At 37.4% G+C, this 13,404-nt stretch overlaps 1 protein-coding gene across 8 annotated transcripts in view; it reads left to right on the top strand.

Annotated features, from left to right (window-relative positions):
* LOC102224296 (tight junction protein ZO-1-like) overlaps positions 1-13,404 on the top strand; it is a 111,376-nt gene that overhangs the window by 65,292 nt on the left and 32,680 nt on the right. For 7 of the 8 annotated variants that reach the window (XM_023348768.1, XM_023348770.1, XM_023348753.1 and 4 more), the window contains exons 3-6: positions 10,334-10,390; positions 12,319-12,443; positions 12,591-12,693; positions 12,805-13,120. In XM_023348768.1, the coding sequence (XP_023204536.1) occupies positions 10,334-10,390; positions 12,319-12,443; positions 12,591-12,693; positions 12,805-13,120 (601 nt within the window). Of the gene's footprint in view, positions 1-3,107; positions 3,372-10,333; positions 10,391-12,318; positions 12,444-12,590; positions 12,694-12,804; positions 13,121-13,404 lie in introns of those variants that run through there. The other variant, XM_023348766.1, reaches the window with a different exon arrangement.

The raw sequence follows: 13,404 nt of genomic DNA, 5'->3' as shown, positions 1-13,404 counted from the left end.
ACAATAATTGTTGCCTGTTTAAACTCTATACCATAATACTAGTATGGTGAAATCGCTCTAGCTTCATCTACTTTTTCAGCAATGCCTGTGCAGACTGCTGAACTCTTTTATTATAATGCTGTTATCTTGTGTTTTCAGAAGACGTACTAGAGTTCACGAATGATTGCATGTGCTGCAAAAGCTCAAATTTGCCTTGGGATGAATTCTTCTGTCTGTTCAATCATGCAGTATGCTCTTACAAAGAAAGCATGCAAGCATTAGTATTGTAAACCAACTCCTGTTCAAATGCAAAGGAAAACAGATAATCCTGAAGTGTTGTGCCACAATGCCCTCTAAACGCCAAATGTAAGTAAATCTCAAACGGCTGAAGCCTTGTAAGTTGTCCTTGTGATGCCAAATCCTGCTGAGCTGGACCGTAAAGAAGCTCCATCTTTCCGCGCTGCAGCTTTCCGGTTAACAGATCCAAAATGCGTTGTGTAATCCTGAAAGCGTTCTCTTACCCATTCATCGTTGAGTGACATGTTTATAAAAATCAGTTGATAAAAAAACAGATTTTTAAAAACTCAGCCAGTGTCAGAGGTTATGCACACCAGAGCAACAAGGTTGGACAAAGACTTGTATCGTATGCACTGCGTGTTAGTGTAACTTTTAAACAAGATCCATTATATTTGACTTGATTTAGATTTTTGGTTACACTTTGCAATAAGATGGCTTCTATAGTTTGTAGATATTTTATCATTTCATCTATAAACACCTTTATAAGTGGGCCTGTCGCAATAAGAACTAAATCAATTAATTAGATGATAAATTTAAACATTTTTTTTCTCTTTCTACCTAAAACCTGAAGACAAAAGTCTTCAGTTTGGTGTTTTGGTTTCAACTAGACCTTTTTTTGAAGTACAATTTTGTTTACAGAGACTTTATAATTTGTTTTATTTGTTATTTCTGTTGCTTTGTTTATTTATTTGGATATTTAAAATGTCTTCCAGTTCCAATGTTAAAACTGTCACTTGAGGAATTTTGGTGGTTTTTTAAAAAATATCTTGAATGCATATATTTTGTACAGTTTTGTCTTAATTACTGCTCCAAATATGTTCTTTACTTTAGAAAATGACCCTTTTGAGTTTGCATACTGTAGTTAGCAATTAATCAATTACTAAATTAGATTATTTCAATATTTTCAATATTCCATTAATTGATTCAGTCCAAGAAAATACACAAAGTAAATGAACATTAGGTGTAAAAAATGCCCTTAGGGAACATTAAGAACAAACGTCATCGATGAGCTAAGTTATTGAGAAGTCTAAAACAGCATTAGGTTATAAAACAAAACCTTAAATGCCTCACAGCGGTCTGCTCAATCCATCATCATCAGCAGGAACAAGGAAGCCTGTCAGAGTAATGGAAAGATGGATGGAGCTAAAAATAAGGATGAAACTGGAAGAAAACTTGCTGCAAAAGAATTGAGACTGGTTCAATACCAGCAGGACAAAAACCGTAAATACAGCCAGAGCTGCAGGAAAAGCTTCACTTGAACGCATTTGTGTTAAAAGAATTCAGTTACAGTTGAGAATCTGTTGTAAGACGTTGAAGCTCTCCATCCCACATATCTGACAAAACTATTAGTGTTCGGACAAAAATTTTAATCAGCAGCTGTAGAAACCCCAGAAACGTTTTAGTGAGTTTTTGTTGTTGTTGTTTGTTTGTTTGTTGTTTTTTTTTAGATGGAAAAATTTTATGTTCAACACAAAGTATAATTTTTTTAATGTTCATCAAGTTTTACTGAAAGTCAGACCTGGATGCAAAATCTGCATTTCATTAATTTTATAAAACTAACAAAATCTAAATACATCAAAAGTTGTCAAATAAATAGTGAACCAAATCTTTTTCTTCTTTCTAAGAATAGACAAGAACAATTTTATTTAAAAAAAATATTATATTGTGGCCATAGTACACTTTCAACAAAACAGTTTTGGCCCAGGAGACAAAAGGTTGCTAATTGCACTTTTTAGATTTCTACTTCTATAAAAACATGACATTTTCCTTCATATGGGCCTATCACATAAAATCCTAACTAAATGTGTTGAAGTTTAGTGTTTAGGTGACAAATTGTGAAAGCTTTGAAAGGAAGCTTTCACAATTTGAAAAGCTTTTCTCACATTGACTTCCCACATTGCTCTACAATTTAATTACACTTTCCTCTTGCAAACTAAATCAGCTTTTTATCTAACTTTAGTAGTACGTCAAATAATGTTATGTTTATCTTTTAACTCATTAAACTCATCTTCATCAATAACGTGGATATGTCTTTCAGATTTAGCTCCAGTTTCATCAATCCAACTAGTTGATTTGTCTTCTGAATCAGTTGCTGCAGTACTTTTTCAAGAGGTTGATCTTTCTAACTAAATCTTGATGGCTTGTAGTATTTTTTATTTTTTTTGCAACAGTTGGTAAGAGCAGGTACCAACTTTTATTTCTTTTGAAAATAAAAAGATCTGTGACTAAACACAATCTTCCAGTGATACTAAAATAAGTTTAAAATTGTTTCAGACGACTCCTCCTTAGCATTGTTCTGGTCTGTTTTGCTGCGTTTAGTGGGGAGGGTTTCTTTATAGAGCCATTTATCCACTTTATTTGCAATATTTAATGTGTCAGGCATTTAAGGTCAGATTAAGTGATGGTTTTTCTTTTATTTAACTTCAGTCGAAAAGTGATTTATTTATGAATAGCTTCTGATTACTGACCATAAAGCTGTGCATCTTTTGCAAAGTGTCTCTTACAATATTCCCTTAATTCATGCATGTGTTGCAGCACAAATAGGGAGGAAGAGGATAGTGATAACTACACATTTTGAGCCACATGGTGGATCGGTTTGGCCTGGCAGCGTGAGGGTTAAGTCCGATACAGCAGTTTACACTGCGGATGGATTTTCGCTAGTACAGAGGAGTCCCAGGCTGTAGCGGAACTGCAGATCCCTCACAGATTGTTGCCAAGCTGGAGGGGATTTTCGATCCCTTGAGCGTGGAAGAGCAGAGTTTGAGGGAGCAAAGCGTTTGCGGGAGAGATGCCGGGTAAGGACGCAGACCCGTGCGGGACACAGCAACTGTCGGGGAGTAGCTGTTGGTCGTGTTTCATAACCTCTCACCTGTGCTCGTAAATCCATCCAGTGGCTTTTTTTTATTATTTTTTTTTTTTAATTTTTTGAGCTAAGAAAAGGAGAGAAGGAAGGTGGGGGTCAGTCCCTCCCAGCACTGATTGGTGCGGTCATGCGCTGCTGCTGATGTGCGTCTGCTGGAATCTCCTGCTGGATTTACAAAAGGAGTAGCTAGATGCTGAGGACACTTTTGTCTGTTGTTTGTAATGACCCGAACGTAAGTACCCCCTCGCCCTCCGCATGCAACGCCTTAGCATGAAGTCGAAGATGACGACTCGCCTACGTCATTGTAGCTTTCATTGTTTTTAGTGATTCATAGTGTACTTTTACGTCAGCCTGATTTTCTCGTCTTGACCTTGACAGACATTGCTGCGTTCTCGTGTAGAACCGCAGTACAGTGTCTTTCCATGATGTTTTATGTGCAGAGTGTCACTTTTCTCTCAGGGGACCCCCCCACCACCCCACTGTGACTAGTGGGAAGGTATGAGCCCTCATTAGCATTTGGCTACGTTCTCAGAAGCAAGAGAGTTTCAGCAGTTGTCAGCACTTTGCAGCACATCGATTTCACTTTCTGAAGTGATCAATCATCTTATTTTCTTTTATTGCCTCACTGCCAGCAGCCGTGCTGGAGCGTAGTCCTGTTGTCATCTGTCTCTGGTCGCAGTGGAAGTTGAACAGGGTTGAGGGGAAAAGTTTTGACTGAGCAATTTGTTTATTACCACTGTAGTCATTTGTATCATGCCTGTTGCTGGATAAGACATAAATTTCGATCGTCATATGAATATTTTTCTGTAATATTAACCATTTTTCAGTATGAACATCATCTGCACTGGGACTCTAGATATTTTCTGAGCAGCTCTTGCTTCCTTTTGTCTCGTCAAAGTCTTGCAGAGAAATTCAACAAATGGGGCCCAGCGATACAGTGAATGTATTTCCTTTGCCATATTGCATCATTTGTTTCAGTCAGGCCGTTTGCTATTCCATACAACAAGATCTTATTAAATGTTCTGCAGTGTTCTTGCTGCAAGTTTGCCTTAAATCACTCTGTTGCTGCATCACAATGGCAGAATTAATGAGAGCTATTTTTAGCCGGTCCGTTCCCAGAGCGCTGTGAATTGAATAAGACTCAGCCTTACCTCTAAACCATACTACAGCAAAAAAAAAAAAGAAAAGTAATCTTTGTCAGAGCATTCAGCAGCCCACCAAATTGCCTCCTACCCCTCGGTAGATGAAATGTTATTTAGTTTTTTTCCCTAAGTGAGTTGAGGGAGACTGCGCTCTGTAATTTTAATGAGACTTTTAACCGAATGCAGGATTAAAAAGCATCTTTTTATCTGCTGTGCTGGACTGATGTTGTGATGACAAAGCAGTGATCTTTACGGTTGTGTGCATTAGCATTCACCTGTATCAGACAAAGTCTTACAGATGATTTGACAGTGTGAGAAGTTATACTTTTCAGGAGAATATAATTAACCATCATCTGGTTTTGAGCTGTTCTTAAAGTTTCTGTCATCATAACAGCTCTAGTAATTGGAGGGATTTTCTTATGTCTGCACTCTTACAGAGTTTATACGCAGTAAAAGGATAAAGCTTCAAGTCAATGTTGATTTCTCTTGAAGAAATGTAATTAGCAGTATTCAGGATGCATGTTTATTGCTTTCCTCCCATGAGAGGTCATTAGATATGCTTTGTATATGCATATTTATGCTAAGGACATGCTGCTGTGTGAAAACAGTTGTTTTAAAGTTTCATTATCATTTAAAGAGAGACACAAATGTGACATTTAAGCCAGTTTTAACACATTATTTTAGTGATTAGTCCAACTAGAGTGGCTAGCTTTGCTAATACAAAGCTTTGAGCTGCTTTTGTTTATGTTTGACCTTATTATCTCCTCAAAATGTGTCTCTCTGTGTCTTGCAGCCTGAACGTTATGCAGATCTGTGTTTCCTTTAATTTATGCACCTTTCTTATTCTGAAAGTGACAGACTTTGACTCAGTAACTCTCAGTACTTCTACACCAAAGAGTGTCTAAAATCAAGCCCTTAAAATGTCTTAAATCCATTAGAAAAATGTAAGTAATTTCAGGTTTTAAATGTTGTTGTGTCAGGACTATTTTATCCCGTATTCTATGTAGTTTAGTTTTTTGTGGAGCTACCAGCACTAACTTGCTCCTAACATACCCTTCCTAGGCAGCTAGCTAGCTAGCTTTTTGTATCTATTATTGGAAAATGTAAATCTACTGCCAGTTGGCAGGACAACGTTCGTTTTTGCCACTGGATTTTATATATAGTCATTCTGTGCGAAAAAGCTGATCTATATAAGAAGAATTAAATTTTCTTTTTATATTTCTTAAATTTGATTCATAATGTTCTTAAAAAGTCTTAGATTTGAGTTGGTGAAGCATGCAGAAACCATGTATGGGGTTCACTGCACTTTGGTAGAGGTGCAAAATAAACTCTATGAATTTCTCTTGCATTATCTTTGACATAAATGCATAGTGGGTAGCTGTTTTCAACTACCTGATGTATGTCAGTAATATATTTGCCAATACTATTGGTAAGAGCACTAGAGAAAGTAATTCATATGTTTGCAGCTGCTTCTCTTGCAACAGCAAAACCGAGTTTATTCTTGGCTGCGTAGTTTGTTTTCTTCTGTTTTTTGATGGTTTGTTTTGTTGGATGGGGCTTGGAAGATTTGAAGCCAACAGCCTTTCATGCAGACAATAAAGTGTCTGCTACAAGATATGCTGATGCTGTTTGGTATGTTTGATTTCTAACCCAATAAAAATGGCAATGAAAGTAGGGGAAACCTACCACCATGCATTGTTCAGGATAACAGTTGGTTACCATGGAGACTGAAATGGTAGACCAGGGGTGCCCAAAGTCTGTCCTCGAGGGTCGGCATCCTGCACGTTTTAGTTCTCTCCCTGGTGGTATTAACAATCTTTTCAGCATGTCAATGTTCTTCTTTGGCCTTCTAATGAGCCATCATTGGATCCAGAGAGAGAACTAAAACATGCAGGAGGCCGACCCTCAAGGACCGACTTTGGGCACCACTGTGGTAGACGGACATTATCTATGTTGTTTTAGAAAACTCCCAGCTTGTGCGTCAAGAGATGTGATTCTGCTTCCCTCCCAAATGTTCTTTGGTTTCCTGCATAGAAAAGGAAGAAGTTACTTTATCAAAAAATCTCTCATATGTAAGAAACACAATTTAATGTCACTGCATGCTTATGAAATTACAATAAATTACGTTAGTTTGATGTTTTCCTTGACTTCAGTAAATATGTAAACAAAACCATGTTATTGCATGTTGCTTGTTTTCTTTATATCTTTTGCTGTTATTTTATTAAGCATCTATGTTAATTGTTTTGCCATAGGAAAAGGCTTTTGCCTTTGTCAGCCATGATCACTATCACAATTAATTTTTTAAATTTTTGGTTTTTGTCATTTGACCCAACACCGTCCCTCTTGACCAGTTCGTTCCTCCATCCTGGAGCATGTTGTCCATCTGTGTTGTAATGCTGGCAACTGAGAGTTCGGTGGTTGTAATCCCCCAAAGCATGACCCAACCAACATGGTGGCTGCCAGTTCTGGCTCTGGCATGTGGCATGAAGCATTTTCTTGGCTCGGGTTGTTTGTATCTAAAGGACACACACTGCCATTTTCACCAAAATTCACTTGAGATAGTGGACGATCTCTTCCTGATAATTGCTTGGATAGGAATCCAAGCAATGCTGCTTAAATGTTAGGTATAAAATAAAAATGAAAAGTATTGTTTGACTCTAAATGTGGCTGGGTTGTTTCAAGACCTCCCACGTTTGAAAGGAGCCTTCAGACGTGTCCTGAAAATGTCAGGCTACTCGAGCAATGCCACATTGGTCCCCTGTGTTACCAGAGCAACAAGCTGAGCAATTACATCTCTGTACTGAAAAATGTGTGTAGGAGAAAGGTAAACACAACACAAGGGGATCTACACAGCAGGAACAAATATGTTGCTTTTTTATTATTATTCTCTACCTTTTTATTTGAATAGAATTGGTCAGACATGGTTCACATTCTATAATAAAATAAATAAATCAGCACTGCATGGAGTTAAAAAGTTGCATTATCTTTTGCTTTTGTTGAGTTCAGTAACAGTAAACATGATTCAGCTGTAAATACAGGGTTTCCTCTGCATGTAATTGATCATGTCACATGGCAAAATAAAAGCTGTCAGTTTTTTGATTGCTTTTATTTATATATGTATAATACCTTATTTTATCAAATAACACCAGATAATTATGTGTTATTGGAAGATTAATGCCTGAACACCAACTATAAAGTCTTAAAAGTGCAAACATTAAAAAATATATAAATAAATAAGCAATACTTAGCCTGGTGGGGGCACAAGTAAAGCCTGGTGGCCCGCCAGGCTTATAATACACTGGGGGAAACCCTGATGTTAAAAATATGTAAATAGACTTGTTGCAATTATTAAAGCAGTTAATAAAGTAAAACAAGCTCAACAATTTCCATTTACATGATGTATTGTTTTTCTATTTTCTCTCTTTCTACCAAAAATTGGATGTTAAAAGTCTTCAGTCTGGTGCTTTTGTTTCAACTATCCTTTTTTTAAGGATAGTTTTGTTTACTGAGACTAAATAAATAATTTTAGTTGTTGTTTTGTTATGTATCTTGGATATTTAAAATGTCTTTTTTTAAAAAAATGCTCGAGGAAACCTCAAAATATGATCAGTGCATGATCTCTTTAGCCTTTGCACAACACCAAAAAGATCCAGGTGTAAATCCCAATGGTTTAAAACCTTCCCCAAAAAACCTTGTTGGTATTCAGGAATTGTTTTTCCGTGTTTCCTAATTGCTCTCCATTCTGTTTAAAAGGTCAAAAGGAGTCGTCCCGTTCAAATTTTTGTTCCTCCCTCCCCCTTCGCTTTGTCTTTGTAACACCATCAGTTGCTATCCGGGTTTGCGGTTGATGCTGCCAAGCTGGGAACGTCTGACGCCACTTTTGGCAATTTACTAAGCTGCCTGTGTTCCCAGACTCCAGCTGATGTTTGGCATTTGGCCAACAGGTTGTAACGGATGCAGAGATGATGTGTTGAAGGAGGCTCTGTTGGTCAAACCAAAAAACAGCTCAGAATCGCAGACGTAAACTTTCCTATTCCTACATGCACACTGCAAAAACACAAAACCTTACCAAGTATTTTTGGACTAGTTTCTACTGCAAATGTCTTAGTTTCGTCTTATTTCAAATGTACTAACTTATAGATAATCTTTCAGCAAGATATTGGAGCTTGTTTTAAGTCAATGATTTCTTAATATTGATGAAAAAGTACCAGTTCCATTGGCAGATTCAGCTGTAAATACAGGATTTCCTCTGCATGTAATTGATCGTGTCACATGGCAAAATAAAAGACAAGACATTTTTCCTATGCTATAGGTTAATTTATCTGCCAATGGAACTAGAACTTTTTCCATCAATAATAAGGAATTTTTTACTTAAAACAAAAAAAGTTACTTGTATGTTAGTTGTTTTTTTTCAAGTGTACTAAGATATTTGCACCTTTCTAGAAAGTAGACCAAAAATAAGTCAAATTTAGTGTTTTTGCAGTGTAGTCATTTGTATAACTCTAATTGGCCTTATAGTTATCATAGGCTTTGTTTTTAAAACATGGACAGAAACAGTAAGAAGAGGTTTATAAAGTTAGAATAAAATATTTAAAATTTTTCCTGTTTTATCTCCTCTGACAGGTTGATCAGCAGGACAGATTCTGTTTGTGTTTCTTTGTATAAAGTCAAAGAAAATCATAGTGCATATAAAAGAATAATCTTTTAATTTATTTTATTTGGGACTCAAAAAGGAGCTGCACAGTGTATTGGATTGCTGCTGTCAATGTGTGCTGCATGTCAATGCCAAAACACTGCTTTAGATGCAAAATCTGGTGGGCTGTTATATTTCATGCACAAAGCATTCACGTTGCTTGCCAATAAAATATATTTTGGGCGTCTACTGACCTTTCTGTGCTTCATAAATCCTCACAAATTGATCACTGTTCTTGAGCTTCCTCACACATTGTTGCACAAAGTGAAATCTTGGGTTTTTCTGTGTAGAGAATTGTTCTAAAAGTCGTAATCTAACACATTAAGTTTACAGGATTTATCAGATTAGATGTAGTAGTGCGAGTAGAAATCTACCTTAAAGGGATAGGCCTAATAATGTTTTATATGCAGCTGTTTAATGTTTCACAAAAATTTAGTGGATGTGAAATTACATCAATGTGTCTTTTTAGTTTTTGTGGCTTTTATTTTCAAGGCTGCTCCGTTATCTGGTGGTTTCCTTTTGTTTATTTATATATATTTTTATAATTCTTGCCATTGTAATGCATTGTAAATGCTGAACTTTGTGCTATAGAACTTATATAAAGAACAAAGCTGAATAGCAGGTTTTTTTTTAATAAAAACCAAACTGAGTTGCTGTTTGTGAAATTTAACATTTTAAATTGTCTATTAGATGCCAAGAAAAAGAGGGAACTGACTCCAGCTTTTACTTTATTAAGAGGAGTGCCTTGTCGCTAAGGTTTTTGTTTTCACCAGGTCTTAACATGATGTTTCTTCACCCAGAAATTAATGTTAAAGTTTATTAAAAGTGCAATTTTAAAACAAGAAAATACAGCTTGTCTTTGAAGCGTTGCATCTGAGCCTGAAGTAGAGATAAAAGTGCGTAAGACATGTTTGGACTTGTGCTTCAGAATTGAACTAGAATGTTATTATGGTTTAATTTTAATATTTGCATGAAGATATGTGTTTTTTATTTCCAGTTAAAACTTTTCAGACATTTTAAAATCAGTTTACATCAGGGAACATGGTTGACCTTTTTTGTGAGCTTCATGCTTTTTGAATTTGCTTTCTGTATTTATTTCAGGTCAGCTCTGGCTTTAATGATTGGTCAAATAGTGCCTATTTGTTTTAAAAGCAGTTAAATGTATTTTTTATGTAAGGAAAGTATTGAATTCCTATATTTTTTATTCAGACCAAAGTGTTAAAAGACACATTTTTCCCCTAGTTTCTGTGACCATGTTAACAATTAGGCTAAAACCGTTTGCCAGCTTTTAGCTCGTTGGACGTGAACTGCATCTGATCCTTTGGAGCTGAAAACTTTCCTTCTTCTTCTGTCTTTCAGAGTGCAGCGATGGAGGAGACAGTCATTTGGGAACAGCACACAGTTACACTACACAGGGTAAGGCATTCGCTTTTCTCCTTTTCTTCTTCTCTTCCTTCCTGTTTCCTGGGTCAAAATTAATAAGGATATTTTACAGATACAATTCAAGTAAAATATGATGTTGTAGAAATGTAGATTTATTTCTGTAACTCAATTCTCCAAGCAAGAATTGAGTTTTCTGGGATTCTATTTGCAAAATGCCAGAAAACTTATATATTGTAGCTTTCTTTGTATATTTAAGCATTTAATTTGTTTTGTTTGTATTTCATTCCAATTCATGTAAATCACTTTGAACTGCTTTGTTGCTGAAAATGTGCTACATAAATAATATGACCTTACCTTAAAACTTTCATTAAAAGTGCATTAAAAGTGTCATTATTTCCTGAATGACACTTCATAAACATTTATTGAAGACTCCTTCATGTTAATGAAGTTAATATCAGTGTCATGTCAATCTCATGCACAACCTTTCAAATAAAGCGTTTTGTGTGATTTCATCAGCAGGTTGCTAATGATTCTGACTTTAACTGTATCATTTACATGTACAACCATTTTAAAGTGATAGGCAACATTCCATATAATCTCATAATGATTCCATATAATCTCAAAAACTTCACGGTAATTAATTCTATAAAATCTAAAAACGGTGTGTGGGTGTGTGTGTGTGTGTATAGGCCTGTCGCGATAAACTATAAATCAATTAATCGCACAATTAATTAAAACTGTTGACGTCATTTTAATTATCGGCATTATCGTCTTTTCCGGCCTTTTTCTCTTTCTGTTGATGACACCGAATGAAAAAAGGCTCAACTCCGGTGCTCTCCACTGACTCCTCCCTTCCTCATTTCCTTAGTGTAAAGCCCAGCGCACACGACACGATCTTAGAGCTGTCGGCCGATTGTCGGCCCATTTTCAAAACCTGACAGACCACACATTAGCCGACAGAAATCCTAGGTATAACGGTTCGATCGGGTTCGTTCCTGCCGTGTGGTGTCCAACAATGAGCACAAAATAATGGCTACAAGTCCAGTGAACTAATTTTAAAACCAGACATTAATCAATGCTTTACTACAATCTACCTGCAATGCATGTGGCTAGTGTCAGCGTAAAGTCCTGACTGAATGAAAATCATTATAACCTGTTTACGTCACGTTAACGAAGAACAGCTGAAAAGTTACCGGGTTTATCAACTGCGGTAGCAATTTCGCTCCAACTCCTCCTCTTGTCATTTCTATATTCTTTGCATGTTGAATAAACATTAATGTTGTTTCCACATATCATCTCCAATGTCCGCTGGACTTCGGGTTGCGCCGTGTCAGCTGTTTGGGATTCCCCTCAGTAATTTCCCCTCAGGAATCCGCCTTTCTGATTGGCTACCTGTCACATTCAACAGGCTGCATTAAAGCTCCCAGTCAGAAAACCCCTGATTTGGATCAGAGCGGCAACACACCACACACTAAGATTGTCATAAGGGGAAAATCGGGGCAAAAAACCTTGTAGTGTGAACTATTGCATCAGGTAGTCAATGTGCCCATCTTCTCTATTTAAATCTAATTATTCCTGAAGGGCAACATTAGTATACAGACTTCATAATCTGCAGTCTTTTGGTTGAATGCAGTATTTATTTCCACTTTGGCTTTATGTTGTTTAGTTTTTATTCAAGTAAATTTTTTTGTTAATGGAGATTGAGAATCCATTTTATTTTTGTTTTTGGTTGTTTTGTTTATTTTGTTTATCAGTTCCAGTGTTAAGTGTTCTTTTGAAAATAAAATGCAAAGAAAATAAATCTTTGGCAGGAAATCGCATGCATTATTACGTCATTTCCATTTAACAATTTTCCAATCAAACAATTTTATTGTTTATTGCAATAGTTTTTGAGACAGTTAATTGCTCAGCAAAATTTGTTATTATGACAGACCTATGTGTGTATATTTCTTCCTGTGCAGGCACCAGGGTTTGGCTTTGGGATAGCCATATCAGGAGGTCGGGATAACCCTCATTTTCAGAGTGGCGAGACCTCGATCGTCATCTCAGATGTGCTGAAAGGCGGCCCGGCAGAAGGCCTGCTGCAGTAAGATTTTGTTCTTGGAAGCTGGATCAAATCTCTAATTTTAGCTTTGAGTTACTCTCCATAAATAATTAGTACATTTGAAATGCTCCAGAAAGACTCCAGTGGGTCTGTTCCGGTTTTTTTTCTAAACTTTTTTTTCGCCTGCAGGGAAAATGACAGAGTGGTTATGGTCAATGCTGTCTCCATGGACAATGTAGAACATGCGTACGCTGTCCAGCAGCTTCGCAAAAGTGGAAAAATTGCCAAAATTGTGAGTATGTGGTAGCGAGCGTTTGATATCTAACGAATAGAAAAGCAAAACTTCAGGGGAGTAAACGATTGATTTTATCTGAAGCGACTGAATCTGATTTCCTTTGGTCAGACAATCAGACGAAAAAGAAAGGTGCACGTTCCCATGGGCCGGCTGGGGGAGAGGGAAACCATGTCCGAACATGACGAAGAGGAGGACAGCTACGACGAAGAGATATACGAAACGCGGAGCGGGCGCAGCGGTGCTTACAGCGGCGTGGGCGGGGCCATGGGCAGGCGCAGCGGTCGGAGCAGCGGGCGGAGGGACAGGGACCGTGAGCGCAGCGGCTCACGAGAGAGGAGCCTGTCGCCGCGCTCGGATCGCCGCTCGCACAACCTTCCCCCTCGCCCCGCCAAGGTCACGCTCGTCAAATCCCGCAAAAATGAAGGTGAGGCTCGCAAAGTCGGGGATAGAAACAAATAACGGGACGTTGTTGTTTTATTCTTTCAACCGTTCCCCTGTTTTGGGAGCTGAATAAATCTTCCAAATCGGCTCTGGTCAACTGCCAGAGTAAATAAAAGTTGCCCGCCTTAGCAAAATCCGAGCAAACTCAAGTAAATAAGTAAAAGAGCAATTAATCTTCTTTAATCAGTCTGTTAATCCCAGCGGGAGCAGCAGCTGTTGGCGTAGAGAGGTCGGTGGGGCTGCTGTCACGTGAACTCTCTGTGCTAA

This window comes from Xiphophorus maculatus, chromosome 2 (assembly GCF_002775205.1).
Source record: "Xiphophorus maculatus strain JP 163 A chromosome 2, X_maculatus-5.0-male, whole genome shotgun sequence".
NCBI classification, from domain to species: Eukaryota; Metazoa; Chordata; class Actinopteri; order Cyprinodontiformes; family Poeciliidae; genus Xiphophorus; species Xiphophorus maculatus.
This window is presented reverse-complemented; position numbering and strand designations above follow the sequence as displayed.